The sequence below is a fragment of the Canis lupus genome, chromosome X (genome assembly GCF_048164855.1).
Source record: "Canis lupus baileyi chromosome X, mCanLup2.hap1, whole genome shotgun sequence".
NCBI classification, from domain to species: Eukaryota; Metazoa; Chordata; class Mammalia; order Carnivora; family Canidae; genus Canis; species Canis lupus.
Window position 1 is genome coordinate 44,871,590 of NC_132876.1, and position 19,286 is coordinate 44,890,875.

At 36.5% G+C, this 19,286-nt stretch overlaps 1 protein-coding gene across 1 annotated transcript in view; it reads right to left on the bottom strand.

Annotated features, from left to right (window-relative positions):
* Window positions 1-1,072: 1,072 nt before the first annotated feature.
* Window positions 1,073-19,286, bottom strand: part of IL1RAPL2 (interleukin 1 receptor accessory protein like 2) — a 1,316,516-nt gene continuing 1,298,302 nt past the window's right edge. Inside the window, exons 10-11 of the mRNA XM_072815909.1 lie at window positions 17,118-17,288; window positions 1,073-4,074 (exon numbers count right to left, since the gene is read on the bottom strand). Of these exons, the coding sequence (XP_072672010.1) occupies window positions 3,377-4,074; window positions 17,118-17,288 (869 nt within the window). The 3' untranslated portion in view covers window positions 1,073-3,376. The remainder of the gene's footprint in view (window positions 4,075-17,117; window positions 17,289-19,286) is intronic.

A 19,286-nucleotide genomic window follows, 5' to 3' on the forward strand; every position in this document is an offset into this window, starting at 1 on the left:
TGCAATAAATGCTTGAAATCAGTGGTTCTATACTCTTGTAAGCCCTTCAATTACTAAGTGGGTCATAGAGTCTCCTTTTTTTTTGCCGGAATTTGCTTCTTTCTCACACCTGCTATTTTTCAACTTGCTACAAAAGTAATCCATAGGATATTAATAATTTCCATGCCCTCTTGAAACTCCTCTATAAACTTCTCTTTCATAACTAAACTGTTACTCCTCTCACTGCAATTTGTTTCCTACTTTTAAGCCCTGCAATATTAGCTACCAATACTCAAAGTATCAACCTTTCACATGATACTACCTTAGGGTCAAGCCTTACCATAAGCCCACAGGTTTCTTTGTACCCATTTTTTTTAATGAGAGTGATTGAAAGCCAAATGGATTTGGATCTAATTTCATCAAGGCTTTGAGGGGGTGAGGAGACATACCTTCTTCCTTCTTTTTAGGAACCGTTCAGCTACTTTTCAGAATCTCCATAGTTAGATTGGAGCTCACAGATTACCAAACCTGACAGATTTTATATTTTGTCAAATTAAAACTATGTACATGTTGACTTTCTCCTGAGCACTGTTTATTCTTAATGCAGCTTTCACTTCCTATGTATCTATTGCTTTTGTGCATTTCTCATTTGTCTCAAAATTTGTGACATTTTCAGAATTTTTCTTATCTTAAAATAGCCTCAATTTTTAAAAGCATGTATACTGTTGATGGATGAGCTAAATAAATTTGCTATGAACATATAGGAACTAATTGCACTAGTATATTTCTAAATTTTCAAATTCATTTTAGTGAAAAATTGAGAAGAAAGTTTTTCTTACTGTGAAAAGTAGTGGAAGAATATATTATGTTCTAGACTAAATGCTTATTATACCCTATGGGCTATATCTTTAAAAAATCTCAGATGAAAATCAAATTTTGAATTGCCATCTAGAAATAAATTTTTATAGATAGTGTACACATTGGTTCCTGAAAATGGTAGAAAAGGTTTCTTGTCAAGTTCCCCAGCACAAGTGTGAATGCTCTGTTTTTGAGTACTTACTGGTAGTGAAAGGACACATTGTGGCCAGCCAACTCAAATTGCTACCCACGTTTAATCATTGTAAATAAAGGAAGCAGAGAAACCCATGTTATATTTTCAGAACTGGCATGCTCAATACAGAACTATTAGTTTAAAAATACCACTGAACATTCTATTTGAATTAATCTAAGCTTCTGTGAAAAACAAAATAATAAAAAGTACAATTGGTCATTTAAACAGGTATACTACTCATTTCATGCAGGTTATTAACTTAGTAATTACACATATCATTAAAGAACAATGAAGAGTAAATACAACTTTATAACACTTGGAAAACAGTTTGGAATTGATAAATCTCCATTTTGAAATACCTGTATATTTTTTTACAGATGCAAAATCACCTTTCTCCGTGGAAACAATACATCTATGAAACACCTATACGTGTTGAACAGGACTTTTCAAAGGAGCAGCAACTAATTGTCCCACTATGATATGAACATGTATCACAGCTAAGCTTTTACATATGGTTGGTGCACAATGCATTTTCTGAGCAGCTGGATATAGAAAAGTGATGGAGAAACAAGTTCTTTAAACAAAACCCATGGATCACAGGGAATCAATAATGTAAAGAGGTTGAAAGAAGTAATGAAAACATTATCTAATATTTTGTATACATTTGAGTTTCACATTTATAAGGGCTGGGCAAATTCTTCATTTTTACACACGGTGTACATCAGTCCTTATTTGTATTTGTCCAAAAACATGATTTATGAACCATTTGCAAGGTTGCCAGAATCAACCTTGATTAAAAATTGGTCCTCACAGGCGTCTTCGTGGAGAACACACCAAAATTGAGTGGAAAGAACACAAAGTAATAATCCACAATAAACACTAGAATAAGGGCACAATCCTTACAGCAAATTAATAATATTTTAGATTATTCAAAGGGATTTTTCTGGTGTGGTACAGCCACAGTCATAATGTGAGGGTGGCGAAGTTTAGTCTATAAAATAGACTCTTAGAAGCACCAGGGATAGAGATACTTCTGCAGGAACTTTGCGCACATGGCCAAGCAGATATTATATGTCTACAGAATAGTCTGTTTCACAACTACATTTCAGATGAGAATCACTGCAATTGGTGCTCTACCACTAGTAAACTTGAATCATTTTGCATTTCATTTTTTTAAATTTTTTTATTTATTTATGATAGTCACACACACACACAGAGAGAGAGAGAAAGAGAGAGAGAGAGAGGCAGAGACATAGGCAGAGGGAGAAGCAGGCTCCATGCACTGGGAGCCTGAAGTGGGATTTGATCCCGGGTCTCCAGGGCCAGAGGCAGGCGCTAAACCTGTGCGCCACCCAGGGATCCCTCATTTTGCATTTCATCTGTAGGTATTGTTGTTTTCTGTCTTTTCTATTGCTGACACCTGCAGTCAATATTTATTTAAATTCAAACTCCAGTGATGCTGTAAAAAAAAAAGTAGGAAGATGCTCACATCTTTGTATAAAGCAGGACAAGAGATCATTTGGAAAAACATCCAAAATGTGAATTATTAGCAAACAATAAAATGTGTATCTTAAAACGTCTTTTCAAATTTGTAAAACTTTTGAAGTAGGCTAGAAAGCCCTAAGAGTTCTTTAAAATTATCTTCAAAGAACTAGCAGACTATTTATTTGCTTAAGAAATGCATATTGTTTGCCTACCTACCAGTTTATCTAGAGAAGATGTGCTTCCCTATACAACTATAAGCTGTCATTATGAGCTGTTGATTTAGTCTAGAGAAGTTGTCCATTATGTTGAAAAAGTTCCAAACAGTTTAGTCACATTTTTTTAAACTGATCTTCTTCTACAATCTTCTAATTGGGGTGCTTCAACACTTCTTTCTTGATAATTCCTGATTTTTCAGTTATTCTATAGAAGTTCTCTCTTCCCCTTAAACATCGTTCAGAATTTTCAAACTCAATTAAAGTCTTCAAGTTTTCTTTATTCCAAATACTATGTAAATATTAAAATGTTTATAAATATGGGGAAGATACCTCATCTACTAAGTTTGCAGTCCAAACGGTATCATAAAAATCTACTCTAAAACAAGAGGGTTTTTAAATTTTTATTTTCAGGAAGAAATCAAAACTATACATTGAAACAAGGTACTATACTACAAAAGCAGGTTCTTCTTTCCCTCCCTCCCCACTATTCTAGAAATTTAAACAAAAATTTTAAGTACAAAATGGATTCTGTGCCTTCTACTTCGAACAATTTTTCAGCACCTCAGTGTTATTATGTGTACTTTATGCTTGGCAAAGCAGAAACTCTGTATGCTCCATAGCTGTTCAGAGGACTTCAGAGTTTTCACTACCAAATGTCACTGGTGAAGCTAAGCTCTTTGGATGATAAAGGTAGCAGGGAACTGTTCCTATGAGATGCCTGGGTATCTTTCAGGGTATTATTAAGGGGTAGCTGTCCATTGAGTAGTGTCAGAGGCAGGTTGCAGTAAGTGTGGTGGTTGCCTAAGGAAGGTACCGGCAAGGTGGTGGTTGGCATCTTGTGTTTATAACCTCTGCAACAGTGTCTCATTTGCATTGAATCTGAATGGTGGAAATCAGGGAGATCAGCTTGAGATGACACCAGAGAGGCAGGGGTACTGGTCATGGCAATAGAGGGTATAGGCTGGAGTTCTCCAAAGAGTCCTTGTTCTGCAGAGTCCAGAACATGGCACCGAGAAAGCATTTCTTTTTTCTTGATGGGCATTTCATATACTAATTGCTTCCAAAACTTAGAATTTAATTTGCTGCTCTTGGGTCCCTTCCACTTGATCAAGGACAGAAGTTTGATGCTGCGCTTTAGTGATTCCACTTCCAGGCAATTCATCTTTCCTTTTAATTCTGTACACTCAATCAAAATCACTTTGATTTCTCCACTGACTAGCATGTTATGGAGTTTGCTTTCCAATTCGAAAATACTCCATCCTCGTCTGAGAGTATAGTCTGGAGTTAGCACGATAATAAGTCTTCTGCTTTGCTCAACACATCTTGTGAGATCTTCAACATATGCTACAAATCACAGAAAGAGAGAAAGAGTAAAACAAAGACATTTCCAGTCTTTAAAGAGTTAGGTTTGTACTTTAATATAGCAAAAAGCCAATCTTTCACTAAGCTACATCACATTTTTTCTTGTGTTGCATATTCATAAAGTCCATCTCCTTAAAAAGAACAATGAAAAAAATCCCTCCACTTATACTTTTTCTTTCCACTTATCATTACTTACAGTGTTCTGTTGACTAATACAAAACTCTAACTTTTTCAGGGTTTACGTGTATTTCAGCTATTTTTTATTTAATCATTTAACTCAAGGCAGGCTTTCAGGTTAGTACTCTAAGGGAACAAGTAATGATCGGATTGATGAAAAGAGAAATGGAGCTGTTTAATAAATGAAGGGTCACTGTATTTATGGGTTTGCTTTGGTTTTCCCCCTAGTTTTAAACTACTAAGCAATCAGGAGGTATATGGATATGAACAACTTCAAAAATATTTGTGATGGAAATAGTGGAAAATCTCTTCTAGAATCATAGCTCATTTCTCAGAATACCTCTTGTTATTTGCAATCTTAGGTTCTCCATTTTGCCCTTGAACTGAGAGATAGGGAAGTGGTGTGTATGTGCCCATGAGTTTAATTTAAACCAGCTGCTCTTTGTTCCAGGGAAGAGAAAGGGGTGAAGTTAGAGGTGGGGGATGGCGTGGAATGAGCAGTAAAGTGGGAGTCTATCAGTTGAGAAGTCTTTGCCTTACTTTGTGGAGCAATTCTGAGAGTGCAGTGATTATGTCATAGTTCTTTCATGGTGGAAAAACACTCAACTAACTCTAGATTTATTTATTCCGTGGAATAATCTTTTTGCAATCATGCTTCCCCAAGTCTTATCCGCCAAAAAGGGAAACACACACATGTGTTAACAAATGGGGACTTGGACACAGGTGCGGCAACAGAGCACGAGGCCTTTACTAAGTAGAGCACAAGGCCTTGTCTCATGTACAATGCCCTCTAGCAGAAGCAGTGCTTACAGAAGCATAGCAACATTTGTCACTGCAAATTTGCCCAAGGTTACAGACTGCTTTCAAGGAGTCACGTCCAGTACATAGTGTGGGGCCACCAAACAGTCCCATACAAGCCACTTGAAAAGAGAAACTTCTTTTACAGATGCATATTTTACAGGTCTCTCTCTTTTCCAGGATTTTATTTTCACCAGCAGGCAGCAAGAACACTCTCACAAGTGAAAATGAGGAAACTTCCTACACACCCAAGAGAGAAACAAAAAAACTTTTGAAAAGAGATAAATAGAATGTCCCATTTAACAATTTGTGGTTACTATCGTTTAGGTTTTTAATTAATACATTTTAGGACTTTTTCACGCAGTAGTTACAATGACTATCAGTAAGCTAACTCCTAAGGGGAAACGGAACTTCTTAAGAATTGAAAGAGATTATGTATTCAGGGAAAAATCAGCATTGAAATCCATAAAAAATAAAAGTAAATAAAATCAGTAAAAACAACTACAAAAAAAACAAAGAAAAATGAAAACACCACATAAGCAGCAATGGTGGAAGTTATCACTCTGTAATTATCACTTAGAGAACTGGTGAAACAGAATGGAAGGAAAGGTAGAAAGTTTCAATAGAGTGGAAAAATTTTATCCCAATGTATCAACAGCTCTGACTCTTCACTTTCTTCTTTTCTCTCTGCTCCCAAAAAGAAAGAAGTTATGTGAGAAGCTTCATCATTAGAGGTAGGATCTGTAAGATATAGTAAAATAAACTATCATGCATCTTTCCCGTTATTCTTTTCACCTTCCCTCCACACAAAGCAAAGCAAAACAGAACAAAACCCAAACCCAGAATTATGGCATAAGTGCAGGAGTCCATGAAAATACAGTTTTCCAGGTAAATTATTAGTTAATTATTAATTTTACAGAGGAATTCTTTACAAAATAATTTACCAATGGGTTATTTCAAGTAGTATTCTTCCCTTCATTAATTGCAGCTTTTCATTTAATTTTTAAAAATGATCTGTACAAATCTTGTCAGGAGCACATATGTCACATAAACTATGCCTCTATGAGCCACACTTTTTCTGTGTTGATATGTAGTCTACTTTACTTTTTAACTGTATTTTAAAAAACAAAATGTATGTCTATCTATACATATCTCTATTTAAAGAAAAAAATTATATCCCAGGTGTCCACAGTCTTGAGAGAAACTATACACATACATACCAATTAATTTGATTGGGATTTCTGGGCTCTGGCTATCTTCTTTCCTGAAGGGGAAAGGGAACAGGGTACAATTTTTCCTCCCATTTGTATGGTTCTCCTCCTTCATCTGTCTATTCTATTTTGCCATTTGACAGCTAAGCCAAATGCAACATTTAGGGTTTGGGAGGCTTCTTAGAGATTCATTAGACAGAATTTGCATTTGGTCCCAGAAGGAATGATTGTCAGGACAGATCCCACTATGCTCAGCTGCACAGGGTGTGGGTGTTGAAGGGAGCCTTGGATAGGGAGTGGTCCCTGTCTCCTGCATACTACACTGGCTGTGCTTATCCTGGCAAAGCCTAGTGGAGAGTTGAGGCAACCATCCAGATAATTCCGGCTGAAAACCTGCCGTGGAAGAAAAAAAGGTCTGAATTATCCTGGTTTGCCCTATATATACATTAATCATATGCACTGGAGTCAGTCAGTACATCAAAATTTTCCCTGGGTAGACACGGACCAAGTGTCCCAAAGAAAACATGAGCCATTTGGTTGGGCCCTGAATTTTGTGTTCCATTTCACTTGGTGAAAAACCAAGTGGAAGTTTTCAGATGTGGAGCCCACATTTCACTTCTTGGGATGGTGATCAGTGGCTGGGCAGCAACCTCAATGTTTCAAAGCAGCTGGGGAGGTGCCTCTAAGAGCTGCCTGGCTCTAAGGAAAAGAAGGAGAGACTGTGCACTAGCTTCCGTATTCTGGCTCTCTCTCTGTTTTTCTATGTTTTTTTCTGCCCCCTTACCTCCTACTCCTCTCTACCTCTCTCTTTTTCTGTCTTCTCTCCCCTTCTTGTCCTTTTATCTTCCCTTTTGCTTTCTTGCTCACTCTTTCTGCCTTTCCCTCTCTTGCTGTCCCTTCCTCTTTCATCTGTCTCCCTTTTCCCCCATTCCTTCCTCCCTTTTTAGGTATTTATTTTATGCTTTTTATCTTTGAGAAAAAAAACAGTACTTAGCCATCATGGAAAATATAAGTAAACTAACATGAGACCAAACAAGTAGAGTTAATATTTTTTACTTGCTAATCTTTAGCCAGGGAGTTGTTGCTGGCTTCCATGCAGCAAGTGCCCCAAATAATTTCCTTCTTACCCCCAGGTTGCATGTCTGCATTCAATGACTGTAAACTAGTGCCTGATCCATTAAGAACATGTCCTGTTTTCGTATGGTCTGTGAGCAAGGAATAATTTTTTTAAGGGTTGTGAAAAAAAAGAATATGATGCAACAGAGACCATATATGACCCACAAAGCCAAAAATATTTACTATCTGGACCTTTACAGAGAAAGTTTGCTGCCCTTGAATTAGAGACCAATCAGGGTGTTTAGGTTTGGAAAAGTTCCAAATAAACTAAGCAGAAACAGGTATCATGTTAAGACATTGCTGGTCTATAGCTAGTGTAGTCTCTGACAGGCCAGTGGTGTTTGCCATGGTAGAGCTGTGGTTTTGTGGGGGACATTTTAGAAACCTTCAGAAACCATTTTAAAAAGCTTGTTACCACGAAGAGATAATAAGGAAACTTTAAAAAAAAATCCCTAAATCCACAGAACACATGAATATTCATTAAATCTTGCTTTGACTTATTCAGGCAAATTTAGCAACTGAGTACCAGGAATCCCTGAAAAGGCTCTTTTTTCCACATAAAAAATATAAAATATCCCTTAAATAAAAGGTCATTAAGTTATTTCTTTGCAGATTTTGGTTTGGAGTAACTTCTAATGACAGAAAAGACCAAAGAGACCTGGTTCTGATAGCATTCTGCTTCTCTAGAAAAGGCTGTGAAACCATGCCAAATTATCAGACACAAAATAAAGCCAATTACATTTAATCTACTTGATCTTCACAATTGGTAAAGAATAAAAATCCCCTTGAACATAGTTTTAGTAGGGGTGCTTGAGTTGGTATAAATTCATTTTTTACATTTTAAGTACAACTGCAAAGAATCTTTTTTCTTTTGCCTATACTGGAAGTTGACAGAGATTGGGAAATATTCTAGAAAGGAAATGCATTGTCACTAGGTCCTCTTTGGGATGTGTGCATATTAGAGAATGAAGAAAGTTCTAGCCAATAGGAGACAAGGAAGGTGACTACCTAAACTATCAAAAGGAAAGAAAATTCAATTAAAAAATTTCCTTCAGGGACAGTTGTATTTTTTTAAAGATTTTATTTATTTATTCATGAGAGACACAGAAAGAGAGGCAGAGACACAGGCAGAGGGAGAAGCAGGCTCCACACAGGAAGCCCGATGTGGGACTCGATCCTGGGTCTCCAGGATCACAACCCAGGCTGAAGGCAGCACTAAACCGCTAAGCCACCAGGGCTGCCCAGGGGCAGTTGTATAAACCAAAATTACAGTGCATTTAGAAAAGTAGAAAAGCATCTACAAATGTGACGTGAAAACAGGATGCTTATTACAAACCAAAAAAGTAAACTGAAGAAAGAAATAAAGCAATAAAATAGAAGCAAGAAGAATGGCAGCCCCAAGAAATTGCTCTAATAGGATGTATGTACTTTCTCAAAAGAACTCAGTACTCTTCTAAATCTCAGGAACTGAATCTGCTACAGATATAGGCAGAAGGAGAAGGGAGAAAAAAAAACTATATATTCAGAAACTTTCATGAGATCTTGCTACTGCCTACTAGCCATCTGATTTATCAAACTAATCAATTAGCTACTTGTAAATTATCTTATGTCAGGGTCATTGTTAGGGATAGTTGGCATATTTTTAAAAAGTTAAAAAACAGCCTGTAGGCAAAGACATAGTTTACTTTTTTTCTAGGTTCAAATAATAGTAGTTTGATATTCTTATACCCACAGCTATGTACATCCACTATCTGTTAAATAGATCATTAGGGTCAGACAGGTTGCATTAACACAACTACTACTTCATTGATTTTTGGTCACAATTAGCTAACTGATAGCTATTAACGGTGGTATTTATAAAAACTATCAGTTAGGGATCCCTGGGTGGCGCAGCGGTTTGGTGCCTGCCTTTGGCCCAGGGCGCGATCCTGGACACCCGGGATCGAATCCCACGTCGGGCTCCCTGCATGGAGCCTGCTTCTCCCTCTGCCTGTGTCGCTGCCTCTCTCTCTCTCTCTCTCTGTAATTATCATAAATAAATAAATAAATAAATAAATAAATAAATAAATAAAACTATCGGTTAATATATCAATATGTAAAATCAAGATTTAATTTCGAAATTGAAATTAGAAATGAAAAATGAAAAACTATCGGTTAATATATCAATATGTAAAATCAAGATTTAATTTCGAAATTGAAATTAGAAATGAAAAAAGAAGAAATTAGAAATGGGCTCCTTCTAATTGACTGAGACAGGTCCTTTTCTATGACTGGTATGGAGAAATCAGCAAAAATAATATAGGTTTATATGTACCAGAGAAAAATGTATCATTCAGCACTATATATTTGGGAGAAATTATTAGCCCTCTGGTATAACTAAACACTTATAGTGAGATACTTTATAATGTAGTCTCACTGAAAATACTATATGCACTTTATTTTTTTAAAGATTTTATTTATTTATTCATAGAGTCACAGAGAGAGAGAGAGAGAGAGAGAGAGAGAGAGAGAGAGAGAGGCAGAAGGAGAAGCAGGCACCATGCAGAGAGCCTGATGTGGGACTCCATCCAAGGTCTCCAGGATCACACCCTGGGCTACAGGCGGCGCTAAACCGCTGCGCCACCGGGGCTGCCCTATATGCACTTTAAATAATGATGCTTAATATTAATCTATTGAAAGAGTTATACAGGTTGACAACCTCTTTATCTTGGCTGATATTACTAAAGGTTTGGGTCTTGATTCTGCTTCTGGAGATATAAAATTCTGCCTGTGTTGTTTGCCACAAAGTTTGGGGCAATAAAATTTTTATTTAACTAGGTTTATGTGTGGGAAAGAGGGAATTTCTAAATCACACAGTGTGTCATATTACTTATCCTACAAAAACTTTCTCTGTCCCTTACCTCTCCAAGCCCACGGCTTGATAAGTTATAGATAGTTCATGGGGCTAAATTTTTGGTAGGAGTTTTGTCCTCTGTTGACTAATGTTAAGGATCCAAATTAATTCTTCTTGATAGGTTGATCAATGGTTAACATGGATTGCTGAGATCTTGTAAATATCGCAAATTATATTTACTCACAATTTTGACTTTGAAGACTATATTTCTAGTATTGAATCCTTTACTTTTGCTATTACACTTTACTGTGGGTGAGTGGAGAAGCATGAGAGTATGCAGAATCTACTCTAGAATATTGTCCACATCTCTAAATTCCTTCTCATCTCTCCTCACCTCTTTGTTGAGAGTAGAGGTAAGTAATGAAACACATTCAGAGAAAATTGAAAGGAAGATAATGTGGAAAGTAGCAAAAAAGTCTGCAAAATGTTCTTTCCCTTTTCTCCCATAATCTCATGCCCTAGAAACTTGTAGATTGAACTAATTTCAATCAGTGCAATCTCAGACAAGACAACTTGCTCCTTATATTTTTTCTGTGGCTCCTTTGTACTTAAAGATAGTTTTATCCTGGTCTTCTGGTGCGTGTGTGTGTGTGTTTGTGTGTGTGTGTGTGTGTGTGTGTGTGTGTGTGTGTTTTAAGGAGCCTGTTCTTTGTGCTACTCAAGCAGTAGATTTCTCAATTGAAATTCTACACAGTTCTTCCTTGACCTCAAACTTTCATGAGAAACCTCAGTCTGTTGACCTCAGTACATTTGGGGACATATTGGGGTACAGTTCCCTTTCTCTTGATTCTAACATGAATGGGATAGTGGGCATATCTAATTTTATTCCGTGTGAGTAAATTGCACACAATGTGCTAAATTTCCATGGTTCTGCATGTCACCTCTGCATCACACTTTTTAGGTCACAGACATCAGATTTTATTACTCCCCAAGGAAAAAGTTACTTGAATAGTATCCAATATGTCCAGCTATTAGAGGAACTATTGGCAATGAGTACTTCCAGATCCATGTACAAAAATATTTTTTGCATGCCTCACTTAGAAGTGACTAGGGATCATCTGACACCAGATGTATTCTCCACTCATTTGTCATTCCATTGTCAGCACAATCACATGGCTAGCACTAAGCATTAAAAAACTGAAGATTAGAATAGCGAGGAAATGCAAGAATGTAATCAGACATTATCATTTTCCCTGTAATTACTGAAGGAGTTATAGGATTCTGGAGTTTCATTCACTCAATTACCCCTTCAATAATACTGATACTTGAGGCCAAATTCATAAATAAAGCTTCAACAGACATAGCTGAGCAAATATATGTATGATAATATCTTTAACTTACTAATCTCTTCTCTAGTGTAATAATGCATGAATAACTCACTTAGAGATCCCCACAGTCTTTCTATGCATTGAAAGGAAAATTGAGATAAATGCTTTGGAAGAATTTTTTTTCTCTTCAAAGTCCACTTAGATATTTATAGATTTTTCTAAAGCTTCAGACAGAACTGGCTCAATTTACAATTGTTAATAAATATTGCATATGCATTTTTAAGTAACTTGATTGCTTTCTCTTAGAGGCAAACAACAGCTACAGGATTGGGTTATTTCTACTTATAATGCTATTTTCTCCATCTGATCAGTAGCCCTCATTCTAACTCAATAACCTTTTATATTTTTTAATTCCTGCAGAAACACTGAGATAAGATGGGCTAGAGAATCTAAATGGTCCTCATCCAAAAATGTCCCCAATCTCAGGATCTCAATTGCACAGCTGGGTTCTATTGGTCACATGTCAGCTTCAGAGCACATCTGTTCATTCCTCAAGGATCCACTAGGCCCCATGAACACAATGTGCTCTGTGTACAGTACTTTATACCACAAAACCCAGCAGCTGCAGGAGTGAGAAAATCTCTACTTCTCAAGTTTGTGTCTCTAGGCAGTTTGAGTAGGGTGTTTTCTATCTGGCTTTCTTTTGGTTGCCTGTCAGTTCTGACATTCAGATGCCTGTTGGCAACAAAGTTGCTTTTGCTATTCTCAGGACAGATGTTTCTAGCCTGGGAAGAGACAAACCAAATTTTTACTGGAAAGTAGGAATTCTTGCCACATTCAGGCACCAAACCTGAGAAAACATAAGGAAGATCCTGGCCACAGGCTCAAGGATGGAAAGGTAGGCCGATGCCAGGAAAATAATGTCCAGATCAGAAGACTTTTAGTTTTAGCCTTTAGGAAAAAATATTTGTGTCAAATCTCCCCATCTCTGTTGGTTCATGATGGCCAAAGGACATCCCTAGTAGGGGCAGTACAGACACCACCTTATCTTGGAAAGTGGCATCTTTCTATTGAAGCTTTGTGAGAACTCTTGGTCATATGAGGAAGAGAAAGACTGAAACAGAGACAGAGATGGAGAGAAGGTGGGGGAGTCCCATTTATGTACTTTTGAAACTGTATGCATTGGAAAGGTTTGTGTGTTAATGAGATTGCGTTGGAATGCCATGAGAGTGGTGCAAAAGAAACTGAAGGTACATCAAATGTGAAGACATTAAACATTAATGGATTAGTGTCATAGACCTCATTAATTTGATTCATAGAAAATTATTGTTGTAGATCAAGGATGATATTATGAAGTCTGCTTTTACAATCCTCAAAGGCCTCATTGCTAGTTTTTGGAGGAAGGAGTAGTCTTGGGTCAACATATTTTAAATGAGATGTGAGAGACAAACATTGCTTATAATATTGTAACTAGTTTTCCCCCCCAGGAATGTGTCTATATTTATATAGCATAACTTGTTAAATTTGTACCAATAGCTGCAAATACAGACCACAGAAGCTTCTTTAATAACACACATACACAAGTCCAAAATGTTCTACTCTGTCATTCATGTGTAAACCAAGTATATTATTCATATACTTCATCAACTTCCTGAATGCGTGCTAAAAATGCCAAAGGAAAAACTCGTTAATCGTGACATGGTGATTGCTCAGCCAGCTCTGAAATGTTGATGGAAAAAGAAAAATTGTCAAAGGGCCTTTTTAAGAACTTCTGCAGTTTGCACTCGCAAATCGGAATTCAGAGAACATGAATTTCCTCATTCAGGAAGGAAGGATTAAAATCAAACACCCTCCAGTGGTTGCATCTAAAAACTGCATAGTTGTCCCAAATGGTTTACTTGTAAAAGGAGTCTTCCTGTGCACCACTGAGTACCCAGGATCCAAGTCCCTGCTCAGTCTGATGGCTGTATGATCTCAAAAAAATTAAAATGATCTTCTGTGGACTATAAAATCTCTGCTATCCTAATGACTTCTTGGGTGTTTCTATGTTAAGTTCTTTAAATGTCAGGGTATACTAGGTGACAACTTCCTATCATCTCTTATTCAGTGTATTACAGTCTTCAACTCAAATCTTGTAGCTTTAAGCTAGGAAATATGGCTTATATAAAAGCCTCACACTCTGTGGTCAAGGAAGATGTTCAGACATGTCTATGATACACCGAAACAACTGATGAATTTCAATCAATTTAGCTGAAAAACTAGCTAACTCAAAGAAGTATAAAATATTTTTACCACCTGTTAAGATAGATTGACACTGGGTGTTGATTCAGATGACCTGCCAAGAGTCACCAAAATAGACTATATGGGAGCAATAAGAAGACATAATTTTGGGATGCACCTTTTCACTCTCATGCTGTCTGCCTCTGACTCTCACCTATGCACAATAGCTTCTTCTTGACATAATAAGCAAGTGTCACCTATTGTCTTTGGTAAAGTGGCTCTCCTGTGTTCCATGTTGTCCCCATTTCCCTTACTGATATGCACAATGCTGAAGCAACATTTTCCAGTTCAGAAGAAAGATAATCAATGTTGAAATATTCAGACATGAAGACTAATGTTTTTCAGTCAGTTGGTGGAGTTGATAAAGACTGTCTATTGTGATGCTAACAATTTTAGAATGCAAAAGACCAGCACCACACTGAGTCCTATTGAAGATGACTTAACATAGAATAAAAATTCTACTTTGGTAATGATATTGCTTTAATACAATTTAGGATATTATCACTCTAAAAATTGATTTTATAGAATTTCTACATTTAAAAAGATGCTCTTGGCAAAATATAAAAAAATAAACAGTAATCTAATAAATTAAGCAAAAAATAGTAAAGAAATGTTTTTTTCACATCAATGTTTAACCCCTTATAGGTATTCTTTCTAATATCAACAAAATTAAAGCAATATACTCATTAGCCTGTTTTAAGGACTGAGACTATTCCTATGAATTCCTCACATTTTTTTCTTTCAGCAGAAAGCTCATTTTTAGCTTTCACATTTGTCTTGTTAAAGAAAAATGCCTTTTAGATATTGTCATGGAAAATTTAAACCCTTACTTATTTCATTCTCATTATTTCTTTCTATCTTAGAAGGATAAGCACTGTCCAAACAAAATCAACGAGCACCTATGAAACATCCAATGAGCTCAAGTTTTCTGTTAGATGATGATACAATCCCTGCCCTCATGGAGCTTACAATCTTGGCAACTAGATAAGATATAAATAGATGGAAAACTATATAAAGTAACAAAAGAATGTAAACTATCACAGGAGTAAAAAAGTTTATAGGGATAAAAAAAAAGTTTATAGGGATAGAGAAATTTTTATGGAATTTTACAGAGGCAGTGAAATGGAGAAGAGTAAGTAAGATTTGTAAGGGTATAAAAGTTTAGGATGAACAAAAGCATTACAAGGACACACAACATATATCAAAGACGCAGTGTAGCTAGAGTGAAAGTTCCAAATAAGGGTAAGAGACAAGTTTAGGAGACCAATCTGAGATATTCCCAGACTACAGAAGTATTTAGCTGGGAGTTATGGATTTTATCCTACAGGAAATGGTGAACAATTTAAGATTGAATTGGGAGTGATTATGCTGAGTGAAATAAGTCAATCGGAGAAGGACAAACATTATATGGTCTCATTCATTTGGGGAATATAAAAAATAGTGAAAGGGAATAAAGGGGAAAGGAGAAAAAAATGAGTGGGAAATATCAGAAAGGGAAACAGAACATGAGAGACTCCTAACTCTGGGAAACAAACTAGGGGTGGTGAAAGGGGAGGTGGGCGGGGGGTGGGGGTGACTGAGTGATGGGCACTGAAGGGGGCACTTGATGGGATGAGCACTGGGTGTTATTTTGTATGTTGGCAAATTGAACACCAATAAAAGATAAATTTATAAAAAAGAATGAATGGGGGAGTGACATGATCAAGGATAGATAGATAGATAGATAGATAGATAGATAGATAGATAATAGATAGATATAGATATCTATATCTATATATTTATGGAAACAAATGTATGAGAAGAAAAATAAGGAAGGCAGAGAGTAATTGACATTGTAGTAATGAGGTGATTAGGGCCTACATTAAAATGGGAGAACAGAGAATGGAAAAGATGCAATGGATGCTGGATTTGGGAGAGAGATACAGAAGATTCAAAGATGACTCAGAGGTATCAGTAGGTTACTTGGGGTTCAATCAATGTAGAAGTGGTATCTCAAGTCATAAAGATGAAGGGAATTACAGAAAGAAAAGAGTGGAAAACCATTGAAAGGAGTTTGGGCAATTATTACATTTGTGGTGCAGGGAAGTAACGGATCAATAAATATTGTCTTTTTTGTTCCTTTCTATGTACATGTAAGTGTGCATATTTATGTGCACACAGAAACAGACACATACAAATGCTGAGAAAAGATATAAACAACCAAAATTCAAGTGTTTCAAATTGTTTTCTGTCAGTTTAGAGGCCTTAGTGGAGTGAGAACCAGAGTCGAATAGATCTAGGTTCTAATCTTCGCCCTACCATTTGCCAGCTATCTGATCTTGAACTTCTTGAACTTTCTCATCTGTGAAGTGAAGATAATAGTATCTGCTCTCTTTCTATATAGGGTTATTATAAAGATGAAATGAAATTATGTGAAAATATTTTATATACTGTGAAGCATGGAAAATATAAGCTTTTTAATTTTGTTATCACATGTGTACAAATTACCATATTTTGGTTTGTAGCCACATTTTAACTTCCATCTCTCAAGGATATTAACATAGACTCATATGCAAACTAATTCTAGCACTTTTATTTTCCTTCAATGGCATTTTAAACTGTTTGAGGGCAGGGGTCATATTTTAGGCTTTCCTGTATTCCCCTTACACTTTAGCCTGTAGGGCACTCTGAACAGTAACAGGAACTAAATATATGTTTTTTTACTTGAACCAGAATTTATTTTAAATGCTCAAATATAGCTTTCAATATGTAGCAAAAAGTAACATTCAAGCCCACATAGTCCAGAGCTTCTTTAAAATCATTTAAATACACAGTGAAAGTGCTATACCCAATGGCCTCACACACCTTTTTTATGTGGATTTTTTTTCTATAAATCTGGAAATGAGTAACAAGGCGTATTTTCAGTTATTAGTGACAATGAATGTAGGTATAAGTAGAAGCACAATGACAGAAGACCAGCTTTGGAACTGAAATGCACTGAAAAGACTTTGACATGAAGAGTTTTTTTTTAAAGGATTATTATGTTCTCAGAACACCAAGGCAATATAATAAAAAAATACCTTTAAGGCACAATTTAAAAACCATATCTAAAATGTAAGTGAGAGTTCCTTTTAAAAAATTTGAGTGCTACAAATTCAGAACATAGGCATCATGGAGAAATTTGAATTCAATAAAATCTCCTGTGAGAAACAACTATCTAAATACTGGGCTTTGATGTTTGAAGCCTCCACGTAACTTCATAAAAGAAATAAAACTTTAAATATAAAACTTGAAAGTACTTACTTCCACTTGGAATCAGGTCTCTTTCTGGGATGAAGAGTTTATATCCATAGTGTTTTTCCAGGACATCTGGCAGTATTTCAAGAGCAAACTGCTCTTCTTCAGGATTGTCACAGTCTAAAGTGTCTTGGTCCACTTTTGTGTAAGACAGATAGGCATCATATTCCTTGTTGTCTTAAATATAAAGAACAACAAGTGGGTTTTATATTAGTAAGTTCTCTTTAAGTACTAAAAATCTATAACCACTAAAGGCTGACCTAAGCACTATAATTAATGTCATTAATAACTAGAAAAAATAAACCACATGCCATGTTATAAGAAATCTAGCACATTTCAATATAACCTAGTCATATGATATGAGCTGAAACCATTATGGTAATGGGAAACCTATAGTCAGGACAGAATAAAAGAGAGTTATTATTTGTGGCTTCTGGTGACTATACATATTTGTGATATTCAGTGATGTGTAAATTATTAGCTCAGTGTGTTTGAATGCAGGATTAAATAGACCAAAGTCATGGATTTGAACTTTTTCTGTGCCAGTTGGCTTGGCTCTGTTACTTGGTCACAGACTATACCTTGTTTGCACAAATATGTGCAAGAGATCCAAGAGGGGCTGGCCCCTAGAGTGTGGAAGATCAATATAATCCAGCCTCACTCCTGGAGACACTACTCACAACACATGCCATAATTCCCGTTGGTTACTATCATTATCTTCATATACAAAAAGTAGTTTATTACCAAATATTAGAGACAGCAGCTGGGTTTTATACAAGTGCACTGTCTGTTATTTTTGTTCAATCCATGCCCAACTAATTTGACACAAGCTTCTAAAAGGACCCTTTGTTTCAAAATATACATTCTTCCATTATTGCCAAATTAGGTTTTCCCTTCACACATTTAGTCAGAGAGTTAACTGTGCTCTGAGAAAGTATTTTTTCCTCCTTCATTATACTGACTCAAAGCCAACCTCTCCTAAGAGAAAATGTAAAATGTTTATATATTTTTCCCTAAAAATTATTAATGAATATGGCTACTCAAGCTATTAGTCCCCATTGGTTTTAGAAAGGCCACACTGGGGAACCCTGGGTGGCGCAGCGGTTTAGCGCCTGCCTTTGGCCCAGGGCGCGATCCTGGAGACCCGGGATCGAATCCCACGTCGGGCTCCCGGTGCATGGAGCCTGCTTCTCCCTCTGCCTGCTTCTCCCTCTGCCTGCTTCTCCCTCTGCCTGTGTCTCTGCCTCTCTCTCTCTCTCTCTCTGTGTGACTATCATAAATAAATAAAATTTTAAAAAATAAAGATTTAGAAAGGCCACATTGGAAAAGTTATAGTGGTTTTCAAAATTCCCTTATTTATATAAAATTATTTTTTTTAGGATTTCATTTATTTATTCATGAGAGACACAGCAAGAGAAAGGCAGAGACATAGGCAGAGAGAGAAGCAGGCTCCATGCAGGGAGCCTGATGTGGGACTTGATCCTGTGACTCCAGGATCCACCCTAGGCTAAAGGCAGGTACTAAACTGCTGAGCCACCCAAGAGTCCCAAGAAAAATCCTTTTAAAGTTAAATGTAATGAGCATAGACTTAAGTGGAACTGTTACTATTTATTAAACATTGTTACTTGAAAATAATAATTTTAAAAGATAAGCACACATTTCAGGATTTGTTTCTAAACCACATCGATATTTTTCATTAAAGCGGACCTGATTAGAATATAGCTAAAACATGACCAAAAGGTAATTTACAGAATGAAGCAGCCACTCATCTCTGCCATTAATGATTTAGTTCTACCCCCTAAAGGAGGAATAAATGATAGGCATATGAAGAAATATAAATACCTTAGGGTAGAAATACGTGGGACCCTCTAACTATCTAGATATATCTGAGGCAGGATTATATTGTTCTAATTCTAGTAAGATTCCAGTCTTCACCACCCCCACATGAAAGGAACTCTGGTTATTTATGTTATGATGGTGCCTGAAGCCAAGAGGCTTTTCTTTAGCATGTCCTCTGGCTGGAAAAGGCTTCCATCAGCCTTGGTTGGGTTACTTGATTGCCAAGAAGCAGATGCACATGAAGGACTGTCCTGGATAGTGGAGATCATTTGGCTTACAAATGGGGCGCATTCCACTCCTATGCATAAAACACCACTCGGAAGCGAGGATGTTCAT